We start from the raw sequence: 27596 nt of genomic DNA on the forward strand, positions 1-27596 counted from the left end.
CTTGATCAAACCTCTTTGATATGATGTGGATTTTATAGTCCAGAGTTACAGTAGATGTACCACACAAAAAGGAAAAAAAAACAGGCATAAAAGAAAGCATTTTTAAGCAGTGGCTTCAGTCTGCTAGCACTCTGATTGCTTTATATTCAGAGCCTTGTAAGTAGTTAGCTCATTGCTAAATGCAATGGCAGCCAAACACTTTCCGTTTTAAAGATAATGAGCCAGATACTCCAACATGCCACCTGCTCTACTATGCTTGGCTTTTACAATACATTATCTCTCAGCCACTATATCACACACAGACACATAGACACACACTATCACACACACTCAAACTCTGACAGCCAGGTTGAACCTTATTAGATTTTGGCTCATCTCCAATTCACTCTAGCCGGAGGGATCCGGGCAAAAGAGAAGTGACTGAACACAAATGTTTCCCCCGCTCTGAATGATGATCAGTGGAGTAATGTACAGTAAGAGGTGGCCTTTCTCTCCAGCTTCTTATAAGAAAAGTCCAAAATTAAATCTCTACAGCAGGGGTGTCTTTTTCATATAAAGGGCCTAAAACCAAGCATCATTGTGAGCCGTGAGCTGAAGGTAAATATACCAAACTGTATTACATTAAATTTGCCATGGTTAATTTCCTAATTTGTTTCATAATATTTAAAGATAAATAAATGAAAAAGCATTACTTTAAATTGTATTAACTAATGCTGTGTATTTTTTTAAAATGATAACCACAGTGAACTGGATTAAACTGAACTTCAACCCAGAAACTGGACTGATGCAGTTTCTAGTAACCTTCAGTTACTAGAAGGCCTATGTTAAGCTGCTTTGACACAGTTTACAGTTTAAAACACTATATAAATGAGATGTGAATTGAATTAAATAAATTAATGCAATTAAAACATAACAGTAAACAGCGGAATTCAATGATTCAATGATACACTTCTCAAGCAGAATATGCCTCGGCCTTGATTTGCACACCAAAATCTCTGCTTTCATCAGGTGACAGTAAGTACATTTAAACTTAATCTGATTATCTGAGTTACAGTATTTAATTGAATCATTTCATTTCAATTACCTTTTAACAATAAAACACAAGGTTACATTAGATTTGAAATGAAAATCTCTAAATCATCCTCATTCTTCCACACTTCTTAGATGGTATGGCGGGCTCTGCTCTTGAATCTTTAAGATGTTTCTTACTGTTCTCACTGCTAGACATTACATCTAGTCTTTTACTTTGGTTTTCTACTTTTCATATTGTTCTCATGAGAACACAGCCCTAATTGCATAGCCCTGTACTAGAGATACATGATTCCTACAATATTAAGAATTATTTTATTTTTTTTCGTTTAAAAAAAGAAATTTAATTGCTCCCATGATTCTAAACGGAGCTGCGCATGAATGATATCAAACCTGGGAAAATTAATCACTGTGGGTTCCTACAAGATTTTCCTTTCTTATTTTTTATTTTAAAATAACATCTGTGGTAAACTTAACAGTACTTTAATGTTTTGCTCTTTAATGTAAATTAAATGCATATCAAAAATGTGAAATTTGAAGTTGTGTCCATTTTATAAAACTCATGTTTCAGAATTCAGAATTAATACAAAACTGTTAAATATTAACTCGTATCTGAATTATGAGTAAAAAGGTGTTTAAGTTTAAACTTAAAAAATAAGTTTAAGTTTTTTACTTTAAATTCTTACTTATTTATAAACATATATACAATCACATTTGTAAGAATTGAGTAACAGTAGGAACAATTGCAATGAAAATAGCCTTTTTCATTTTTATTCTGGGACAGAAACAAGCTTCCATAACATTTGAAAATTCTTGGGGGTATGAGTGTGTGCAGTTTATGCTGTGCAAAAAACAAACTGTTGAGAATTGTTGAGTTTTGTTTACCACAGACCCTGTTTTACTCATTCATTTAAAATAAAACCTTAATAAAAGCCCATGGCATAATTATGAGGCAACTCAATTTGGATCTTAAAATCATGAAATCATTCCTTCACCAAAAAAGATATAAAGTATTGTTGAATGTTGTTTGTTTACCAAACGACCTTGCTTTATTCATTTATTAAAAACAAAAAACGTAAAAAAAAAACAAAACAAAAAAACACCATAGCAACTCAATTTGGATTTTGACATTACAAAATTCCTTCAGCAAACAATATTAAGTGTTGTTGAATTTTTGTTTACAAAGACCTATTTTACTCTTTTATAAAAAAAAAATAAATAAAATAAATAAATAAAAGCCCATGGCATAATTTTGAGGCAACTCAATTTAGATTTTGACATCATGAAATCATTCCTTCAGCAAAAAAATATTAATTATTGTGAAATTTTTGTTCACCAAAGACCTTATTTTACTCATTTATTTAAAAACAAACTTAATAAAAGCCCATGGCATACTTTGAGGCAGCTCAATATGGATTTTGACATCATGAAATCATTCCTTCACCAAAAAGTAATGCCATACAATTCAATGACTCACTAATAAAGACCTCACATGTGTCATTACTGGATGAATGAGCATAATTTAATGAATCTCCTAAATTATTAATTGAATATTAATTCATTTTTTTCTCTTCTACCAGGACTCCCTAGAAGAGATACAAAAAAGAATAAAATGCAATCTTTAACATTCACTACCGTGTAATTGATTTTGCACAACAATGTAATTAAGACTAATATCGCCTGATATGTCTCTTCTTTTTAAAAAAAAAAAGCAGTTTAATCTTTTTTTAACTGCTGTCATTGAAATCCGTATATCTGAACTTGGTCCTGAATCTATTACAATTTCACTTTTTGAAACACAAAAATCCTGAAGCTGTTTTATAATCATAAATAACAATACCACTTTCAGGGTCAAACACATATTTGAATGTTCTAATGTGATTGCACATTTCAAACATTTATTAGACAGTACTGAATCAAGACTGCATGGATTTGAATTGAGATCACAAATATTTAACAATTAATTATGCAGCTCTATACTCTTGGTAAGTCATCATCATCTGCTAAGTCATCATGATAAATAATTTTTTTTTAAGAAGTGTTAGGAGAAACATCTAAGACAAAAGCTGTTGAAGCAGAACTCCATCAAACCATGATAGAGCAACCTCTGAGCAATAACATTTTTCCTCTTGGTTTCATTTTCACATTTCACGTCTGAAGTGCTGAATGTATTCTTTATGATGGTCATTGGCCAACTGCTTATTCTGTTTTCTTGGCTTTCATGCAGACATTCATCCTTTGATCATTAGTGAGCATGAAAGATGGTCTTATTCATCAAGATAAGGGTAGCATAATACAGACATAAAAGGCAGAGTCCTCACAAAACAAATGACCATGTGAGCTTATAGACCGTTTTCGTATTCTCTTTCTTTTCATGCCTGGGTCTCTTTTCATGGTATCAACACCAAAACAATAGAGATATGAGCCGAGGCTTATATGGATATGCAGGGAAAAGGGAGGCTTATATTTCATTTTACATTAACATATTGATTTATTAATCTTACTTTATTTTATTATTGTGGAATATGTAGCAAACGAGACAAAATTACCATCCGCTTTGATCTCAGAATCTCAAAAGGATCAACTATCAGAATCTTTGGGTGATTTGGGTGATAAATAGCCGACAGCACATCAAAGTTTAAGCAGTAAAGACATTTATAACTTTATACACAGTCTATTAAATTCAAACAATTGATTTGGATGTTAAGTTAAACAAGGAATTCTGAAAAATCAAATATGAAATATTACAGTTTCCTATTTTTAACATAAGCATAGTTGAGCATATATCACAGAGAAAAGGAAAGTGATTTGATATTTTTTATATTTGGATATGGTAAAATATATGTTGTATCAAAGACTGTAGAGGAATTACCAACCTACGTCACTCATGACGTCACACGGGTTCCCGGTTGCAAAAAAAACAACAGTTTCAATAGCAAACATGTCGTGTTGTGCGGTGTGCCAAATTCAAAATGTTAAAAAATAGAAAACTTAACTTTTACCGTACACCACACTGCTTTTAATGCCAACGTCTTTGTCTTTGGCTAAAAGGGAGCTGATTGGAGTGAGGACCTAATTAAAAATGGTCCACTCTGCAGTTCTCATTTCATATTAAGTAAGTTCAGGCTATGCTGAATTATACACATTACTCGTTTTTGATTGCAGCAATGATTTCAGCAAAAACAGTTAAATATGATAAATTAAACTGTGGACACTGAGTGCTTAGAATGAAATGTAAGAATGTAAGTTTACATACTCTACCGTACAGGTGCAATTCGTTGTTAGATAGCAGTTGTTTTGTTTGTTGATGATTGCCCAAGCCTTGTAAAGCTCCGTCTTCTTTCCTTGTCTTTGGCTTGGCAGAACCTCGGTTTTTAGCATTACAAAGTTTTTAATCTGGTAATCATGGAACATTATTTCTTGCAAATAATTTATATAAAAATATAAAATATTTCTTGAATGTTTACAAACCGGTAATTCGTTTACAGAATACACAAGACATGTCACTAATATAGTTTTGAATGAGGATAGTGTAATTGTCAATATGGCGATTAAAGCCTATTAGTACAGGAGCTAATCATTAATCATTATAAACTCACATTTCTCCGGGACAGAAGCACGGACCAGACGTGTGCTTTTACAACAGTTTTTATTTTATTTATTTATTATTATTATTTTTTTTGTGGTCAACAAACACACAGAAATCCCAGCAAATGCTTGCTTCACAGACAGAAATATATCCAAATAAAGCTTAAAATCTCTACTTTTAAATTGACCAAATACACTTAAAAAACAATGTTTTTTTATTTGGTTTTCTAATCTGATTATTTTTGATTTTTTAATCTGTATAAAATGAACACGAGTCCTGTAAAAAACATATCACATGACGGCAGCTACTCCAACCCCCACACTCTTATAAACAAAGAGTCCCTGCTATTTCTGGAGGAGATTTGTCATCAAGACCAAGTTGTGAATTACTGGTAGACCAGCACGATCTGACAAAGCATTATTTAGTGGATGATTATGTGTAGAATGGCCATAAATAAGGTTGGTGATGTGATCTCGTACCTTTATGGTGTGCATACACATTAGCTCGGGCAACCAGAAAAAATGCTGATTTTGTTTCATACGAACATTTAGAAATGAAACTTATGAGGCAGTTGTTGTTTAATTTCATTGGTGATTCCATATATGTAATGTAATTATAAGCTTGGCAAACAGTTTTGGAGAATTTGATGTGAGTGTGATCTGAGTGAAATTGCTTGTCTTAAAGAGACTTTTGTTGCATTCATGACATTTTACGGTGAACAGATAAGCATAAAGTTTCAACCAAAAAGCTTTTACTGATCATCAATAGAGCTTTTTAAGATTGTGCATTGACAAATTTTAAAAGAATTTAGAAGTTAAAAGGTAAGAGTAAGTTGTGTCTTTTGACCTTTCAACCATTTCCTAAATGAGAACTAAGAATAAAGTCTGTCACCCACAAGCTAGCTTGATGATACTCATAAAAAACATTTTTTTTCTGTTCATGCAGGAAGTTGAAAGATGTTGTGTGCTTATATAAATGAGACAAACAGACTTTGCAGGCAGAGATTTGATGTTGAGACTCCAGGCTGATTGAGGACTTTAATGCTTCCTAAAAGAGTTAAAGCGATGAACCTTGTGAAGCAATTTTCACATTACCCATCTCCATCAAAAACAGTTTTGTAATTTACATCTTAGTTTTTTCTTGGCTTCTACAAGAAACATAAGAAACTTTTAATTTCCGTCTATAATTAACACTTGAAATAACATTTTCTGCTCTTGGTTTTATACTTATCGATTGTCTCTCACTCTGAAAAACAAGTTTTTTTTTCTTACTTTCTGGAAAGGGCAGAGAAGCGTGCACAGCAGCTTATTCGTAACCAAGCAAGCGGTCGGACATTCAGCAGTCCAATCTTCTCACCCGTTATTATCTGCAAAATTATACCAGAATGAATTTAATGAATATGTCTTTGCCATCTTGATATCGTACCATCAGTGACTGGGATTATTGCCCATGGTGACCTCTTTGCAGGCTGATGAATATGGATATGATAGGTCCAGCTTGAATAAAATGCTCAAACGCGAGGGATGTCAAAGAGAGCGTGATGAATAATGCATATCCGTGTCTCCGGGGGGAGTTCAGTAATATCAACAATTATTAGAAATGACCCCAGTGTCTCCATTGAAAGTACACATTCATTACAGCACTTCCAGGCGAGTTCACTTCGGAATAAGCATAAACAAGTGTCCGATGTCATTAATAGTTCCATCGCAATAAGTTACCTGGGCTTATACTTTGTAATTAAAAATCTCGTCTCCGGTTTGGAATTGCGGACATGCATCTATGATTACACGCTATACTGTTCTGAAGCCTCTCAGCTACTTGTTGCCCTCCCATTCTCATTTTTGAGTTTCATAAGATGTGCAGGACCCGTCGGTTTGAATCCCTCAGCTGGCCGTTTAAAGTCCGATCATATTCTGCCTATATCCGTTGAGTGCACCAGAGGAAAAGGCTTTGAATCCAGCCTTAATTTGGTGGAGGGGGGGAACCTTTGATGGTGAAGTCTGTGTAATAGGACAGGGGGAGAGTTCCCAAGCGGACTTTCGTCACATTTCATTTGCATTTCCTTTTTCCTAGCCTGCCAAAAACAACTTGTAGCTCACCTTCTAAATGTGCGCTTAATGAGAAGCAGACCAGGAGTACCGGCATAACCCCGCGGCGAGGATGAGAGATCTTCACACTTCTCTCACTTCTGGCCACCGGAAAGCTTTTCGTCAGCCAGGCCAAGCAGATTAAACGCGCCCTCCGTCGTGGCCGCCCTCCCACCACATCAATGATTTGCGCAAACTGAATTAAACAAAATGAAACAGAAGAGAAAGAGCTCTTTTCATGTTGCGGATCAACAAGCGTTCCCCAAATCCTCTTTGGAGTGATTTCTAACATATGCTGGGTAATTAAACGCAGTGCGGGAGAAGATGGGCCGCTTTTCATCTGCTTCCAGTCTGTACTGGTCTATGCCATGGCCATTTGTCATCAGCGCAGATGAAAGTCATCGGGTTGGCAGTCACGGCCCGGCTCCGGTGCCAACCTTGCACGCGGCAAGAACTGGTTCACCCACAAATGGAGACGGCGAAGAAAGTGAATCGTGTCTTTTCAGATAATTAAGGCTGAGGGCATTGAGGGTGTCTAGTCACAGAGGTGCTTTTTAATAGAATCCTTCAGAGTCTTTCTCATATGGAGAGTGATATGAGCTGACACCACTGAATCTAATGATGGGGAATAAGGAATCCTCCACAATAAGGCCGAGATGTGGCTCACACTTCCTCTGCGAGGAGCAGCTCCCCAACACAATAAAATACCATTTGCATTTATATAGCACTCTGCAGGTGTTGATTCAGGTGAAATATTACAACAGGGGGAAGAATCCCACACCACGAGAGCGTATTGAAAGGCACAGGCAAATAGATCCAGTCTGTAAAAAGCTATCAAGTACAAATGACCGCCTTTCCTCACATATTCAGACATTTGCCTTTATTATGGGCCCGATTTTTAGACCGGCTCTTGATTACCCTGGGTGGTAAGATGGTTTTAAAAGCAAAGGAAAGCGTTATATCACCTGAGCTTGGAACAGGGTAGACAATGCATGTCCCGCTTCTGTCGTTAGCCACTAGATGTTGCAAACTAAAAGCATTGACGTATGAACGGCCCCAGAATGCCAAGCTACTGTAGGTTTCTTTCACCTTTAAACGGTGAGCCAAGGGTATCTCTGAGGCAATTGTCGCTTTAATGAGTCCGTGTGGGTATATGCTTATGTGCTTACACAGCGATTAATAATAGCTGACAAACTTGAAACATGCCTTAGTTTTCTACATTACGCTGAAGGTTTGTAAATCAAAACAGAGTTGGGATGCTTGGTTATTGTTTTTTAATCTAAATGTGTACCAATAGTTTATTGATTATTGATGTAATAATCCAGACTAGTTGCTTACAATAATTTGTCATAAATGTCTCACAGTAAAGAATAAGACTTTAGGTTGGAATGTAGATCATTTGATATACTGATGTATTATTATATTATTGGCAAAATGACATCTGTAAGAATTTTAAAACTCAAACAGAAGAGAAAATAATTATACACAATACAATATACACTCACTAACCATTTTATTAGGTACACCTTACTAGTGCCGGGTTGGACCCCCTTGGCCTTAAGAACTGTCTTAATCCTTTGTGGCATAGCTTCAACAAGGTACTAGAAATATTCCTCAGAGATTTTGGTTCATATTGACACGATAACATAATGCTGCAGATTGGCCCGCTGCACATCGATGATGCAAATCTCCCACTCTACCACATCCCAAGGCTGGTCTATTGGATAAAGATCTGGTGACTGTGGTGGCAATTTGAGTACAGTGAACTCATTGCCATGTTCAAGAAACCAGTTTGAGGTGATTTGCACTTTATGACATGGCACATTATCCTGCTGAAATTAGCCATCAGAAGATGGGTACATTGTGGTCATAAAGGGATGGTCATTGTCAGCAACATTACTCAGGTAGGCAATGGCGTTGACCCAAAACCCAAAGTGTGTTAAGAAAATCTTCCCCACACCCTTACACTAGAACCATCCTGAACTGTTGATACAAGGCAGGATGGATCCATGCTTTCATGTTCATGATTTCAAATTCTGATAGCATTCGAATGTCGCAGCAGAAATCAAGACACACTAGATATCTTCTCTTTTTCAAACAATTCTCTGTAAACCCTAGAGATGGTTGTGCATTAAAATCCAAGTAGATCAGCAGTTTCTGAAATACTTAGATCAGCCCATCTGGCACCAACAGCCATGCCACGCTCAAAGTCACTTAGATCCCCCTTTCTTTCCCATTCTGATGCTTGGTTTGAACTACAGCAGATCGTCTTGACCATGTCTACATGCCTAAATATATTGAGTTGCTGCCATGGGATTGACTGATTAGAAATTAGTATTAACGAGCAGTTAGACAGGTGTACCTAATAAAAAAGGCAGTGACTGTACATTCTAATAGTAACATCTTTAGTTATTGTCAATAGGCTACTGGAAATCAATTGTAATTTTTTTATATTAATGATGGAACAAATGTCAGTGCCCATTTTTGTCTTCTATTTACAAAGAGAGTACGGATGATGTCTATAAGAGCAAAAAATCCTTTTTAGATGTCATATGGTGTCACAGTGGCACAGTGGGTAGGACGATCATCTCAAAGCAAGAAGGTCACTTGTTCGAGCCCTGGCTGGGTCGGTTGGCATTTCTGTGGGGAATTTGCATGTTCTCCCTGTGTTCGCGTGGGTTTTCTCCAGGTGCTCCGCTTTCCCCCACAGTTCAAAGACATGCGCTATAGGTGAATTGAATCAACTAAATTTTCTGTAGTGTATGAGTGTGTTTGTGTATGGATGTTTGCCAGTGTTGGGAAACATCCATACACAGTTGGGAAAGTATCCGATTCGTAAAACATATGCTGGATAAATTGGTGGTTCATTCCACTGTGGCGAGCCCTGATTAAAAAATGGACTAAGCCAAAAAGAAAATTAATAAATGAATGAATGAATGAATGAATGAATGAATGAATGAATGGATGTCATATTTCAGTCACTTGATCAGTTAATTTGTTTCCACACACTATTGCTTTTAGAGTGTTTGATGTTTCTCATGTGCAACACACATGGCAGCACATACTGTAATCAACAGAACTTTCCAGTAGCATCAGTGTGACCTCTAACAAAACTTTGTTGCAAAATACAGCCATTTAGTTGCTGTCTGTAGCGCTGCTGATATTTATACTTTGCACGTTTCTGTTCACACCTATTATAGTATAAAACATTTCCCATTGCCGCTTGTCTCAGAATAACAGCTCACATCCTTTGCGTCTTTAATGCATTCTCGGCAGACAAAAGGAAGTGCTGTTTTTTTGTGCTTAAAGTTTTAGTGGTAAATCTAAGGTGACAAAGATATGAATAAAACAGTGAAGAATCTTCCCGCCCTGAGGCATTACCTTCCTACAACTTTCCCTAGCACTCACAGAAGTACTTACAAAGATTTCAAAAAGACTAAATTGTCTCAAAATGTTTTCATTCATACTAAATGAAAATCTGATACTACGTAAATAAACGAAAACTGTAGTATTTATTCCCCAACAAAATGTTATGAAACAGAATAGATAATGGTATTTTAATGCGTCTAATCAGTTCGGCTTTAATCTCTAAGCTTTAGAATTGTGCTGCTAATGAAGCACGAAAGCTAATTGTAATAGTCTAATGCTAACCAGCAGCCATGTGGAAAACTTGTAGATGGTTTTTAAACAAACTAGATGCTGAGTCACTGTGCTAACCTTGATGTGGTGGGAGTTTCCCCTGTTCATCAGCCTGAAACAGAGCGCAGTCATCCTCAAAGAGCAATGCTAATCATGCTATCACTGCAAAAATAGGTTACCCTCTCCTCTAGGAAATGACGGAAAGTATGAAGGTTGTTTGATCCAGCACTTGAAGTTAATACGACTAGAAACGTGAACATGAAGTAGGTCTGTTGTTCCCATTCAGACTTATTTTGTCATAATTTACCACAGGACTTGCATAATACCGTTGTGTTATTTAGAAACACTGTAGGTAGGCAGGTTATGATCTATATATAGTAAAATGCTATTATATGATACTGTGATCGTTTTTATGATAAATAATAAGCATTGTCGTTTGTGGCTGTGCTTGGCCTAAATACAGTGTAGGTCTGTGACTGCTTTGTTGTGGTGGAAAATATACATTACACCCACTTCTTAATCAATTATTTAGCATCATTATTTAATTTGTCCTTGCCAAAATGTATTGTCCCTTATTTTCAAATTCAAAAGTTGAATGGTATAAAGTATGATTATAAGGTAACTACACTGCCCAGCAAACAATTTTGTGTTTAATCGATGTCTAATAGACATTTAAACATAGACAGCTTGGCTAAAACAAGGCTAAACCTGGGCTGTAATCTAATAGACATCCAAGAACAGCCCAAAACCTGACTAGTCGTCAAATGGACAGATTAGACAGACTTTATATATGTATTCATTCATTTCTGTTTTTTGATGACTAGTGTAGTTTTGGCCTATTCCTTGAAGTCATACATTTTCACTGACAGCCTAAATATAGCCTTGTTTTAGCCAAGACGACTATGTTTAGTCATCTATTAGACATCTATTAGACATCTTAAAAAAAATGCTTGCTGGTTGGTTAGGTTTAAGTTCAGTGGTAGAATTAGGGATCGTACCTAGTTTTTATTATGCAATAACCGTTAAATGAGTAATTTATATGAGTGGTATAATTTTTAAATAACGTTTTGCTGTTAGAAGTTTTAATTTGCTGTTTGTAGTTTTAAATTGTACCCATGCTGTATAATGGTGTTGTATAATAGCTTTTATTTTGAAACTTCCAAAAGCACAAGAATTTCATATATGTCAGTCACTCGTAACCTGTATCAGCGAAATTGTTTGTTATCACTCGATCTAATGGACGTTATCAGTAGTTATCAGCTGATAGATATAGGCCGGTAGGGTTTTTCCACACCTACTAGTAGACTCAGAAGGCTGTTATCATCAATCCACATGGTTAATCAGCTATAGATCACATTCGGCTGTGGCCGAAAATAAACATGAATTACTCATATTATTTATTAAATTTCCCATTAATTGTATTTTATTAACGTCTACCCTCACCCCAACCCTAAACCCAATCGTCACAGTTATGTAAAAACAGATCTGAATCTGGAGCCTTCTCTATAGCTAATTAACCATGTGGATGGATAATAACAGCCTTCTGAGCATACCAGTATGCGCATATCTACTGGCCCATATCTATCAGCTGATAATGGCCATTCAATTAAGTGATGACATTCGAAGTATGTGCATGTGTTTGGTCGCCGAAGAAAGTCAGTTATTGGAATTTATCTCTTAAAAACAAGAAATATTTCTGTTACAATAGCATTTTGATCACCTTCATACGCATTAACCCCTGGTACTGTATGTATTAGTTTGAGGATGGATTTATGTGCTTTTAAAAGATTTAAAATGAAACCCACTATGCAACACCAATTTGCAGCATGCAAGAGTCGAGATAAAAATTCCAAATTACTCTGGCTGTGAAAAAAGAGAGCCATATAAACGAAGGATGGTTTGAGGATGACTAACATATTTGGCAATTTTTGTTTTTGGGTGAACTATTAATATAAAGTGAAATGCAGAATGTGCATACAATACATAAATACCTGTTGTCTGTTGTGACATTTCATACTCTTTTTGTTTTTTAACATGTTTAGATATCCAAGTCAAATAAACCTGATTTATACATTTAAACCGGAGTTTTCTTTTAAAAACGCCCTGCCAATATAAGCGTGCAATGAATCTTGAGATGTTTGAGGCTGCGAATGATCCACCGGTTGTGTCCTTCATTACCTTGGAAACGAAGGATGCATTTTGAGGCTGCGTTTGAAGGAGCCTTCAAATTTTTTTTGATATGAGACAGCCTTCATAGTACCGTAATGAAACAGCACACTTAGAACGCATCCTTCGGAGGATGTAACCTCTGAAATGAGACACAGCTAATGTTATCTTCAATCTTCAAGCAATTTGTTTGATCCTTTTGTACTTTTTGTCTTATTAGTGAAGTAAAATAAGCATTGAGATGATACCCTTTTACTTTTCTTCCATACATTAGGAATAATGAGAATACTTTCAGCTTAGAAATGTAAGACTCTGCCATCTTGGTTTCTGTTTATTTCTGCAGGGAGAAAATTCTTACAATGAGTGCGAAATTCAAGGTTAATTTTAATTCAAATTAATTAAAGTAAATAGTAACTCGTGTTCAATATATATAAATATATATTTTTTTTAATTAACTGAAATATTATTAACTTACTTTTTTTAAAGTAGTGCGTTGCTTTACTCATTACTTAGAAATCTAATATCATTACGTAACTTGCGTTACTCCCAACACTGGTAATCAATGCTTAAATTGAATGTACTGCACATTTTTATGCAAATGAGAATTGTCAAATAATACAATGGTACAGTAATTGTCCTGTGTAAGACTACTAATTGCACCATATCTCTATAATGTTCTTACTTTGCTGTGCTTAATTTACAGACAACAAGCATGTTCAGTGGTTTGATTGAGTAAATATAGTTAATTAATGAAGGCACCATCTGTAATATATCTTGCTGTGCAATTTCAGTCACAGTTTCTGAATCTCTGTGGAGAAATTACACCAAATCAGACTGAACGCCTTGGCAGAGCTGATCACTCAAGCAACGGCACCCATATCAATTGTGTTATGCGTTATGGAGTTCGTTTCAGTTTGAAAGTCACTCATTAGGTGGGATTGTGAGCAAAGTAATTGATGAGCTCTGGCAGGCAAGACACTTCCACGTTCGCCACATACATTATCTTTCCATATTTGAGAGCGGTTAAGAGAGGGAGCGCCATATTAAGGGCACCCCTGCAGGATCCAAGAAGGAGACAGATGAACATAAATTAGCTGTGTGTAAAACAGGCAGCGTTTGTAATCTCGCAACGTAATTGGGCTCGCTGGTTTGCCAGAGACAGATGACAGGGATGTAATGACAGTCTTCATTTATCTTCTTTATTGTGCTGGATTGCGTTGGCAGTGTGAGACTGGTTCAGGTCCAGATGAAGGAAACGTTGCGTTGTGCTATCATCCACGTCAACAACAGCCCACACTGCTGATTTACAGAGTCAGACATGGCATGACTCAGCCCGATAGTTCGTTAGGGATGGCCAAACTGCCGGCGGGTCTTACTAAAGGTTGACAGAGAAAAGGTGAGCGCACGTCCCAAGACTTCCTCCTGTGGTTTTTCTTCCTCGGGCTTGCTTCTTCCTTCCTCTTGTTCCCATTTTAGCCTCTTGTTCTTGGAAGCCCATTAATATGCACCTTTCCATCCCTCCTTCTCTTCACTTCTTGCTTCTTTTTCATCTCTCTCTCTGAACTGAAATAAAGCCAAGGGCCGAGAGATAGAGGACTGAATCAAGTGGCGACCCCAGCACTTCATTACTGTATAGGAGAGAGATTTACATGTTCTTCACACCACACACACAAACGCATATACTGTACTGTACAATGAGCTCTCAAAGAACATGGATAATACTGATTGAAGTACTTGGCACAGACACTCCAGAGTCATTTTAAGTCTCAATTTATGTTGCTTTTTTTCCTGCAAATTTCTTGTTGAAAGAGCAACTTTGAGAGGGTCTTATTGTAGGATGCTAATTATGTATGTATATGTACAGTATGTATGTATGTATGTATGTAATGCATGCATGTTTCATTTAGTTAGTTAGTTAGTTAGTTAGTTAGTTAGTTAGTTAGTTAGTTAGTTAGTTAGTAGCTGTAATAGTAATAAACTTCATTGTCCTTGACGGGAATTTTTTATGGGCATCACCATATTGCTGCAGACGTTCCATAAAACAAACAATAAAACAATACAAAATACAATAGTTACAATAATTATAAAGCTAATTAAGATAGACTCTTGTTAAATAAACCCACTGAAACAGGTACAAAGGATTTCTTATATCGATTCAACCTACACTTAGGGACCCTATATCTCCCTACCAGAGGGAAGCCGTTCATAATGTGGAAATAAAAGATGAGTTGGATCATTCAGAATCCTTTCCCCCTGATTGAGGGCACAATTCTCATAAAACTTTAGAATTAAAACATTCATTGTCCCAAACAATTTTCCAACATTTCTTAAAGAGATGCATTAACTTAAGTCTACACTGTAAATATTGACATTTATATATTTAAGCTGATTTTAATAGGGTATATGCAGAATTATGCAGAAGGACTTTTTTCAGTAGCCTGGGTCAAACGCTTCCGGTGAACTGTATGCCGTTACAAAATTGATGTGTTTGAGGTCTGTTTTCTTTAAAAATCAACGATCTTCACTGCCTGATTGATATATGCCAGGGATCACCAAACTTGTTCTTAAAGGACCCGTGTCCTAGCTTCAACCCTAATCAAACACACCTGAACAAGCTAATCAAGGTCTTACTAGATACAGTATACTTGAAACACCCAGGCAGGTGTGTTAAGGCAAGTTGGAGCTAAACCCTGCAGAGGACCGGAACTCCAGGAACAAGATTGGTGACCCCTGATATACGCTATAAGAGGCACTTTATTAAATTAAGTCATTAAAATATGAACATTTATTTTACCCCAGTATTTTCAAGTTTTGTGCTAGACTTCTGATCTTGATCGCTAGTGTGTGTAAAAGGCATTTTTATCTAAAACAAATGCTGAAGTCTATTTAACAATATATATTGTAATTACAATACAATGCCAATGCTATAAAAAGAATCGTATAAAATTTTAAAAAGTCACCAGAAATTTATTGGTATGGGAAGAAACACTTGCTGTGCATATACCCTATTATCGACATGTTATCGATATTTGACTTGTGTCTTGAGATTTGTTATCATTAGATTTAAATGCTAAAAATTGTTCTGCTATACATTAATTGTGTGGAAACAATGACAGTCATAATACTTAAACTCCATTTACTGTAGCACTAAATTAATTTAAAATAGGATTTAGTGTAACTATTGTCATTTCTTTTGATGCATTTTATGCATTGTTTGTAAATAAAAACATTAATTTAACTCATATCAGTAGTGTATATTTCCACAAAGCCTATTATTCATTTTTAATTATAGTTTAATTATACATTATAATTTATTATAGTGTATAAAACACTATAAAACACTATAAATTTATTCTTTTTATAGAATAAAACAACCAAATTTGTGTTTACATTATTCATTCATTTTCCTTCAGCTTAATGCCTTATTCATCAGGGCTCTCCACAGTGGAATGAACCACTAGGGCTGGACGATATTGCAAAAAAAAAAAAAAAAATCAAAATAGCATGTTTTATATCATTCGATATTGTTAATTATTTTTAACAATCCATTTAGGAATATTAGGATTCTTTTTTTTTTATTTAACCACTTTATTATAATTTACCAACATTAAAAGGATAAACAGTTTGATACTCAAAAAACTCAAATATATTTACCAATGCAAATAGTTTTAATACTCAAAAACTCTACAAACTTTTTTGTTGATATTGACTATATTGTTCGGTCAATAAATATCGATACTGATTTTATCGGCCAGACTTACTGCCTACTATTACAGCATATTTTACGCAGTGGATGCCCTTCCAGCCACGATTCAGTACTGGGACACACCTATACACACTCATTTACACTGCCAATATAGTTAATCCAATTTACCTAGTGAATACCTTTGGACTGTGGGGTAAACCAGAGCACCCAGAGGAAAACCCACACCATCACAGGGAGAACATGCAAAATCCACACAGTACTGACCAATGACCTGGCCGGTACTCGAACCAGCGACCTTCTTGCTGCGAGGTGACAGTGCTAAGCACTGAGCCACTGTGCCATTTTTGTTTACATGAAATTAGACTAATTATAAGGAGGTCAACACTTATAACCACATGAAAGTCAGTCAGCAGTTTTTGTTGCTTCTTAGAACGGTAAACAATTTGACAGCTTTATTCAGATGCAAAGATATATACTGTACATATGTTTATTGTAATGATTTCAGATGAGCTTGTGAGCCGGAGCGATATAGCTGAGCACACATAATCTAATGATCTGCAGTCATCATCAGGCTGAATTATGGTCAGAATAAACATCTGAAAAAAGAAAAAAAGAAATGCACAGCCGAGCCACACAACAGTCATCAGACTGGGAGTTGGCCTTGGAGAATTGCCAACACTGACATCCAAACACACATTTAGTTTGATTAATTAGCCTCAAATGTCATTAGCACACTCGGTTCCTGCACTGAAACCATTGTAATTTTTGATTAACTGAGATCATACGTGGAGCAGCACTGCTTTATTGGCAAGTAAACTGCAACCTAAACCAGATGTGACTAGATGGGAGCTTTTTTATTTATTTATTTTTTTTTTTTGCAGTCCTGTGGTGTGACAAATGAATTAAACGTACAATTTCATATAGAGACTCGGTTAAAATGTGATCATAAACTGCATGCGTTATATAAAATCATTAGAATAATGGTTGTAGATGAAATATAGCACGTCACGCCACAAGAACACTGCATGGCAGCTTCCTAAATTCAGTCGTGGGTTCACTGTGTCCCATGAAAGCAATGCCGTTTTGACACACCAGCCAATCATTCTCAGTGTATCTGTGAAAAACAACATCATAAAGACTTATAATACGACAGGGCTGCTTAAATGAAGCAAACAAGTTGCCTTTTCATACCGGCAAGATCCTGTACATGAAAGCATTGTTCCAAAGTCAAAGAAATCTCTTGAGAAATGTGGATTTGAAGACCAGAAACGTTAGATTTATATAAAGGACTTGGCTTATAATCCCCCAGAGAGCTGAAATAAAGTCTTTCAAGAAATAAACAAGTAAATAAAATCATTCACTGCTGGTGACGGAAATACCAAGTCGGTTGCCATAAAAACGGTAACAGCATGAGAAAGAGGCTCATAATAAGGATTTCTGGACTGTGAATTAAATTGGCCGGTTTTTAATGGTTTATTACAGATGTGTGTTGCAGACGCACAATGGTAAATATGAACCACAAACCACATATAATTATCCGGCTTCTCACAGAACAACTGTTGTATCGTAAATCTGACTAAACATTCAGGACAAGGCAACTGACCTCCAAATACCATGGAATTTCATCACTGCTGTTCATGTTTCTTTCCAATATATATATATTTTTGTAGTTGGATAGGTACAGTGACTCACAGCTTCAGCACCTCAAGCTATATTCTGTATAACAAGGAAAGATAGATTTTTTTATTTTATTTTATTTTATTTTCCACCCATCCTTTCCTTCTGAGATGTGTTAGGAGGAATATCTTGCAAGTTTTGACATTTATTCAGCCTGTTCTTTTTATTTTGTTGGCATACACAAATCTGCCGGAGATGGTTTATGCCCATTTATTATTTAAACCACTGCAGAAGTACTTTCTCATGAGTAAACACAATTACTGACTACTCTAACTAGACCCCATTACAAGGATAATAGATCTGAATGACTCTTTTCTCCTTTTTTCTTTCCCCCGTAGCTTCATTCTGATGTGGACAAAGGTGAGGGCAAAGTAAAATATGTGCTCAATGGTGAAGGTGCAACTTCCATTTTCACCATCGATGAGAACACAGGCGACATACATGCTACGAAGCGTCTGGATCGAGAGGAGCAAGCCTACTACACACTGCGAGCTCAGGCCAGAGACCGCGCAACCAATCTCCCAGTCGAACCAGAGTCGGAATTTGTTATCAAAGTCCAGGATATTAATGACAATGAGCCCAAGTTCCTGGATGGTCCTTATAATGCACAAGTGCCAGAAATGTCTCCTGTTGGTAAGTGCTTTTTTATTTGCTCTTAGCGTACAGAAATTGTTATTAGGAATGTTATTTTGTCAATGAAAACACTCTTAGATATATTATATACTCTTGGATATATATATATATATATAAACACTGAAGAAATTATGTTTGTCATAAAACTGTTTATTTAAAATGAGCTGAAACAACACAATTCTTGAGTTTTTTGAGGGACAACTAAATTGTTTTATGTCCAATCTACTTGCATTTAAAAAAAACTAATACTATAATTGAATTTCTTCTTGTTGTTTCAACACAGATTGATTAAGCAGAACCATAGCATTTGTTATAGTGTATGATTGATTTTTGTGGACTGATCCTCTCTAAATATACATTTGTAGGTGTTTCCCTTTCACACACAGAATTTATATGATGAGTATTTATATTAATCATGTGATTTTATTTACTACAGTTTGCCAGTCAATTTATTTTTGTTTGTGCCATTGTTTATTCTCCAAAAATCATGTCTTAATTTATTTTGCAACTGTGTTGTTTTTGGACCGGCTTATTTATTTATTTATTTATTTATTTATTTATTTATTTATTTATTTATTTATTTATTTATTTATTTATTTATTTATTTACGTATTTATTTATTTATTTATTTATTTATTTATTTAGTGTTTTTATTATTAGATAATTTTGGATATTCTGCATACATTTCTTTTGCCAATTTTAATTTGAATTTACATTTTTGCATACAGCTAATAATAATAATATTATTATTAATAATAATAATGTGTATACTAATAAAACATAATAATGTATATACTAATATTATTATTATTATTAATAATAATAAAAATAATGATAATAATAATAATAATTATAATATAATAATACAATTTACTTACACATTCTGTAATAATAAATTTTACGTTTTCTAATTTATGAAAATAAAATAGTATAGTAAATTATATAATTCATCTGAAAATAATCTAGCCAAAATTTTTTTACAAACAATAATAACAATAGATGCGAAATTCATCTTTTATGAATCTTAAAATGAATATACCTATTTCATGCTGTACATTAAAATGCTGTCAAGCTCGGAAAGTTTTTAAAACAATTGACTTAGCATTTCTAATTGTGTGCTAATGGCTAACTTATCTGTAATTACTACTAAACATGAGTTATTATTGAAAAGGTTTGACAGTTATAACCCAAGGAAATGAATTGCTTGTAATTAATTTTAGTTATCATTATTGTAAACACGTTTTACTATTTTTTAAAACACAAACAATACAATGATTATTCAATGTTCATACCTTATAAAGCCTTCAAACCTAAACTCTCTTGAGCTCTTTAAAATCATTGATTTTAATATTTTTTATTGTTTTATTTATTACTAACCATTTGGACAAATTAGTGTAATAATGGCTGATTCATTTATCTTCAGTCATTAATGACGATGAGTACAGTATCTCTTCAGCATTTAGAGTTTACATATTGGTACATCCTTAGCACCCATTTTGTTTTTCACCCTTTTCATGACAGTTATTCGTAATTGTGTCACGTATTTGTTTAGATATCGAGGATCACCTAAGAGCAGTGATATACATAATGAACGTCCCAGTACAGGGCACTTGTTTGTCAGTTCAGCCACGCAGAGCGTAGTAGCTGACAATCACGCAAGCATTGACATGCTTTTTTATAAGAGCAATTAACATGCTGGCTGCCACTGTCTGTCCAACGGCGTGAACAAAACCATTAGCCTCTGTGAATGCAAGCGACCCTTGTCCTCAATGACTGCTTTATAGATCCATTTAAATTCATTAGCAGTCAACCGGTGATGAATGGATTTGATTAACGAGAAAATGATTAATTTAATTTGGTAATTAAGAAACAGGAGATTGTTTGCAAGTGTGAGGACCACAACCTAACCCAGACACCTCTCTTTCATGCCAGACGTCAGCATGAGGCCGAATGGAAATTCACAGCATATGCTTTTATACTCCCATCCAATCAGTCCCAAACAAAGTGATTTCGGTATAATTTGTGTTTAAAGACTGACCATATGCCAGTCTTCTTAACTGCCTATAAATGTATCAGCATGTTGAATCTACAGATCCTAAAATGATTTCTGAAGTGGGCCATGGGTGTGCTACTGCATTTAATTGAAGTTTTACAAACTACTTTCAAGAGAAGCACGTGATATGATTGACCGCGGCTGTTCTTTCATCTGTAATCAGCAATAATCTTCGATTTGTAATAATCTTCGATAAATATCTTCGATTTGGAGGAATCCCTCCCTCCACCCCATCTCCCCCTTTTCCTCCTTTTACCAGGGTGAGATCTCGAGACCTGATCTTAGACCCCCTTATATGCTTATTGACCAAGCCAGAGCCCTGGGCTCACTTATCTCCGAGCGTAGGGTTCTCTTGCGGGACAGCATGCCAAACCTGCTAATAGCGCCAAGCAATATCTAAGTGTGAACTCTTAAAATAACAGTTAGGTCTAATAAAATCAATCTAATAAAAATCAACCACAGAGTTTCTTAAAGGTAACATCAGATTAAATTGACCAATTTTGTAGATTTTTATGTTTAAATAGGTTTGTGTTTTGCCTGACAGCTCAGACGAGTTGAAAATAAATAATGTAGCTTGTTTAAAAAAAAAAAAAAACACAAAGATATTTTTATGTGCCAAAATGGACCTTTTTGAATTTTTGTTTAAACGTAACCAGCTACTTCTTCATATATGTCTGCCTCTGAGCAAACTATGAACTCCACCCTTTCCCACCTGTTTTTCTAAACAGTAAGCAAAGTGGCTAACGATGGTGCTTTTCATTTCACTCTACAATAAAGCAATCCTGGCATGCAGTCTGCTCTGCTTTTAAATGTAGAGGCTCACAGGTGTCATTTCATAGAATCAGCAACAGTGAGATGAGTTAGATTTAGATATGTAAGGAATTTCCCAGAAATGTTCTTGTGTGTGGAGTTTTCTTTTGCCCAAACTGCTTTACAACCTTGGCCAAATTGATGATAAATCACATCAAACTATCACGGTCACCACTGGCTTGCTTGGTTTGGGATTTGTGGTGCTGTGCATCGATGGATTTGCTCTTTATGCCGAGTTCAGACTGCATGATTTTCACAGTAGTCGTGTCACAGATGTTTTCACACTGCATGACTATCTGGGCTAGCGTTTCGTCACTGCTTTGTTTACACTGCAAGATGGTTCGGCGACATGGACATTCACATTGCATGACTTTACTATAGGAAGAATCGCCGACAACTTCGTCCAAACTACGTCTCACAGCCAAAAACACGTAGTATATCTTTTGTTATTAACTACATAATGAGAAAGAAGCCTTTAATGGGGTAGAACATGTACATGTTTGCTCACCTGGGTTTAAAGGTAATTAGCCATTTCTCCTCAACGTTGATAATAAACTAATTTCTTTCTGTATGAAACGTCAAACAGACACGGTTGCTCCTGAGTCCTGTCAAACCTCCACTAGTTTTTTCTCCATTTCGTGGGTTCAAATTAACCGAAAAAAGAGCGCTTTTAGCTTCTCCCCCAGCCTCCCGCTGGCCTGCAGCAGGTAAACACGCACACACACACAAATGAAAGCTGCTCTCTCATTGGCTGTAGGCGATCGCTGATGTTATTTTCAATCAAAACTCAATTTACACGGCATGATTTCAATCGCCGACAGCTCCAGATATTTAGCATGCCAAATATCTCACAGGCATCGGCGACTCATCGGCGATTCTCTCAGATCGCGTCTTTGATCGTTCATACTGTGTGATTGTCACTCACGTGCATGAGCAGCAATTTGCCTGTGATTTCAGGCATTTGTCGGCGATTTCTCAAAACCTGTCGGCGAGCCAAAATCGGGGCTAAAATCACGCAGTCTGAACTAGGCATTAGTGTTTGGAGTTTCAGCAGTGAAAATTACAGCACACTGAACTGAACTAAACTGAACTTCAAATCTAAAAACTGGACTTACACAATTTCAGTTTACTAAAACTTCTATGTTAAGTTGCTTTGACACAATGTACATTGTAAAAGCTCTAAAGTAGTGAGATGGTTGTATATTGTTACCAAAACACTAGCTTTAGTTCACTCATGTTTATAGTTGTATCAACATCCTTTATGTGCATTAGCATTTATTACTATTTTATTACTGTATAAATATTACTAATATTGCTTTTATTACTATTTTATTACAGTATTAATATTACTAATATTGCTTTTATTACTATTTTATTACTGTGTTAATATTACTAATATTGCTTTTATTACTATTTTATTTTTATTAATATAACTAGTTTATTACTGTGGTGCCTTGGTGTTCACACCAGCTAAGCATTTGTTAAATACACCACTTTTCATATCTATAGATGTCTGTTTGAATACATTTTTTATTGATAATGACAGACTGCAATGTCAAGCATGATAAATTATACACAAGTATTACGCTTGGGAGATGGCCTGGCGAAATCTCACATTTTGTCATCATAATGTGTAAACAGCTTCAAATACTCCATGTCAGTCATACTGATGATAGTCAGCAGCAAATTGAGTTGGTTGGGCACTGTTTGAGTGTGTTTTTTTTCACTGGTTTAACTGCTCCTCAAGAATGGATCGTTAGGATAAAACACAGCCTTGATCCTTTAGCCTCAGAGAAGGTCATTAGCTCAAGAACATTTAAAGAGATATTAAGTTAAACAGCTTAAGTTATAGACTTTTCATTAAGACCCTAAAGATTCATTTCAGCGTGTGTAAAATGGGCATCTGATGTCACCTTTAAAAACTTTTGTGTAAAAATGTTACTTTTGCCATGATGTCAAATCTCAATTCTAGTTGTTAGTTTTAAAAGTTTGAAATTTTCACTTAAAAACTAATATTTGGATTGTTTCATTGTGTTATGTAGTGTACAAATTCAATGGTTGTGTCTGAAATTGTCTACTACTCAGTAGATACTGCATTTGAATTTAAATGCACTACCATTAGAAGTTTGTTCTGTGCAGTATGAATGCGAGTAGTATTAATCGAACATACAACATCCGCCATTTTGTCTTGATCAAGTGATCTACTTATGTCAGTTGAGTCGCTTCACTCCCATTTGTGAATTCTCTCGTAGTGCATCATGAGAAAGCGTCCATCAGATGGACACTTCAGAATCTTGCTGGAAGTAGTAGGACATCTGAGTACTTCTCACGTTTTTTTTAATTCTATGAATTCGGACATACTACTTGGCTCACATACTGATTTTAGCGTAATATATAGTATGGAAGTATGCAAATTCAGATGCAGCCAATGTATTAATAGACTTTTGTCTGTATTAATCTACTATATTTGGGAACTCATCGATATTAACCCCATAAATGCCATAAAGATTGATAGTGTGAGGAGCAAAACTTTACATACACACCTCTCTCTTGTTCCATGTTAGCATGAAACTGAATGGAAAATCACAGCATATGCTTTTATACTTCCATTCAATCACTTTAACACATGGCTGTGTTGATATGATGTTTGTTTAAAGGCTGACCATACTCCAGTCTCCTTAACTGCCTTAAAATGGATCAGCATGTTGAATCTAGAGCCTAAAATGGCATACTACAGTGCTGTTAGTGTGATATTGTGATTAAGCTGTAGTTTGGCAGCATAACTATAACTAACAAACAACCACATAGTGTCTTAAAAACTTTTGAGTAAGAAACTTTTTCTGCCACAATATCAAATCTCTACTCAAGTTGTCAGTTTTAATAGGTGAGAAAAGACTCCAAGAAAAAAATCATTTAATTGTGTCTTGTAGATTATTTTAATTTGTTCTGTCTGCATTTTGTTACTATAATCAACAAATCCCCAACATTAACCCCATAGATTCCATAGAAATTGTTTACGAGCATGTAAATGTAATGTAAAGTAAATGTAATGTACTGTAATGTGTGTGTATTTATATAGCACATTGTGTATGGCCATACAAGCAAAAAAACTTAACAATCTTGAGGGGGCATCTCTCCACACCTCCACCAGTGTGCAGCATCCACTTTGATTACGCAACGGCAGCCATAGGACAACAGCGCCAGTGCGCTCACCACACACTAGCTATTGGTGGAGTGGAGAGACAGTGATAGAGCCAATTCGGTTGATGGGAGGCTATGATGGATGAGGGCTGATGGAGGGAATTTGGCCAGGACTCCAGGGATACACCCTTGCTCTTTACGAGGAGTGTCATGGGACTTTCAAAAGCAACCTAGTTTTCCCATGTGGACTCCAATCCAGATACTAACCAGGCTCAACCTTGCTTAGCTTTAGTAAGTAACCGGTCTTAAGTTGCAGGGTGTTATGGCTGTGGCTTTTAAGGACCACAACCCAACATACACACTTCCGCTTATTCCAGACATCAGCATGGAGCTGAATGGAAATTAACAGCATATGCTTTTATACTCCCATCCAATCACTTTAACACATAGCGGTTTTGATATGATGAGTATTTAAAGACTGACCATACGCTGGTCTTCTTAACTGCCTTTAAATGTATCAGCATGTTGAATCTAAAGAGCCTTAAATGATTCTGCAGAGGTACAAGGTTACCTATATGAGATGAAATCACATCGTACCATCTGATAAAGAGTAACACTCATTTGGCCTCGGTCCCTGCGGTGTGGTGTTGCCATGGCGCTGCGTTTTTGTACACTCAGCTGGGCCTCCAGATGCTTGTTACCAATATGACAACATCTGGGCCTGTCCCCAAATGTCAGCTTTAGTTTTTTACAAGCAAACGCATTTAATGATAATCTGCATTTTTCTGAGGAACACAGCAGTCTGGAGCGGGCCCGTAAATTGTGCTCAAATGAAGGCCTGGCACTTTCCATTAGCCGTTTTACAGTTTAAATAAAATCTGGGAAATATCAGCAAGCCGCAAAGCTTCACTAAACTTCCTTTGTGCTCCAGTTCAACAGAATAAATGATTATGGAATCGACACTAACAGGTTTTTTTGAAAGATATTAATATGTAATGATGTAACCAACGACTTGAAGGACATTTGCTGTAAAAATCACTGTACTATATTTTACATGATACACATTACTGTAGGGCTGTGCATATTGTTTCATATTATGCTCTATCATATATTTTGGGGTGTCACAAAATACATTGCTTACAGTAACACTTTTTCATAATTTAAATAAGTGCAATATTATACACTATTACAGGGATACAGACAGAAACATGCATCATGAGAAAGTTGTAATCTTGAAAGTAAAATGTGTGCTTTTGGTATTTTTTTAGCTGTATTTTTTAAATTGTCTTTTATTCTGGACCTGTAATAATTAGTTTTTGAAATATGTTTTGGTAGTTTATTCTGCTGTGGCAATCCCTGACGAAGCCGAAGGAAAATGAATGAATGGATAATATTTATTTTATATTTCTTCCTATTTTTGAAATACTTTGTTTTATTTTACATTTATTAATTTTTTTATTATTGTTATTTATACAATAAAAATATTAAACAAAAACAGTACAATACATATTGTATACATACATATATATATATATATATATATATATATATATATATATATATATATATATATATATATATATATATATATATATATATATATATATATATATATATATACATACATACACACAACACGTGCATAAACATGTAAACATAAAATGACAATATTCACATTTTTACAAAGCAAGTGTAATGAATATATAGGTTAGAGATAAAGATAAAGATTTCTAAATTGCCAAGAGTCTTAAGATGAGTCTCCATGTGGTTACAGCTGTTTTTTTTTCTTTTTCTTTTTTTTTAAGTTTCAAGACACAATTGTTTTGTTTGAATGACATAATGCAATTTGTTTGACCATCTCTTTAAACAGGGTGGCTTTGGAGATTTCCTTTTAAGTAAGATCATCTTTTTAGCTGTAATCTTGCCAACCATCAGGGCTTGCTAATGGGAAAGGTGTCCATTATATTCGAATATCCAAAAATCGCCAAATTGTAGTCAGGTTGGATATTGGTTTCATACGCACTGGAAAACAATAAAAAAATGTTGGAGCAAAACTCAGAAAGAACAGGACAAAACCTAAATAAATGTACCAAAGTCCTTTCCCCACCACATTTCTACTTATTTTTAATCAGACATTTGCCCTGAGGTTTAATATAAAATGATAAGTATGATCACATATGAATGAGTACATTTCTGAGTATATTAAAACAGAAATAGTTCTTTAATTGTGATCAATATATATGAAGTATTATTTGACTGAACATACAGAAATCGTACTAAATCAGAAAATACAGTTGAAGTCAGAATTATTAGCACCCTTTGAATTATTTTTATTTTTATTTATAAGCAAGGAAATTTTCACAGTATGTATAATAATATTCTTTTCTTCTGGAAAAAGTCTTATTTGTTTTATTTCGTTCCGAATAAAAGCAGTTATACATTTTTTAAAAGCCATTTTAAGGTCAAAATTATTAGCTCCTTTAAGCTATACTTTTCCCATTAGTCTACACAACAAACCGTCGTTATACAATAAATTGCCTAATTACCCTAACCTGCAAAGTTCCCCTAATTAACCTAGTTAAGCTTTTAAATGTCATTTATGCTGTATAGAAGTGTCTTAAAAAACATCTAGTCAAATATTATGAACTGTCATCATGGCAAAGATAAAATAAATCAGTTACTAGAGATGAGTAATTAAAACTATTTTGTTTGGAAATGTGTTGAAAAAAATCTTCTCTCCGTTAAACAGAAATTGGGGGGAAAAATAAACTGGGGGGCTAATAATTCAGAGGGGCTAATAATTCTGACTTCAATTGTATATAATTATCAGGATATGTGATTATTACTCATATTGTGAAATTAGATTGTTGTCATATTGCCCAGCTCTACATAACACAGTAGAGAAAGGGCAATAGGAGTTATACATAATTACATACAATAACCAAAGTAAACTGACTTTAAAACTTTACAGTATTTATCCCAAGAATACTTTAAGTACTGTGGCTTAAATCAATATATTATGCAGCACAAAATCATCAAATTCTAAAATTCAAGAGATCACACGAC

The 27596-nt window shown here is 35.1% G+C and overlaps 1 protein-coding gene across 3 annotated transcripts in view; it reads left to right on the forward strand.

The window, feature by feature from the left end:
• The window catches only part of cdh7a (cadherin 7a), a 95722-nt gene that overhangs the window by 14595 nt on the left and 53531 nt on the right, over positions 1–27596 (forward strand). For all 3 annotated transcript variants that reach the window (XM_005163402.5, XM_073920012.1, NM_001077448.2), the window contains one exon: positions 18232–18526. In XM_005163402.5, the coding sequence (XP_005163459.1) occupies positions 18232–18526 (295 nt within the window). The remainder of the gene's footprint in view (positions 1–18231; positions 18527–27596) is intronic.

This window comes from Danio rerio, chromosome 2, assembly GCF_049306965.1.
Source record: "Danio rerio strain Tuebingen ecotype United States chromosome 2, GRCz12tu, whole genome shotgun sequence".
NCBI classification, from domain to species: Eukaryota; Metazoa; Chordata; class Actinopteri; order Cypriniformes; family Danionidae; genus Danio; species Danio rerio.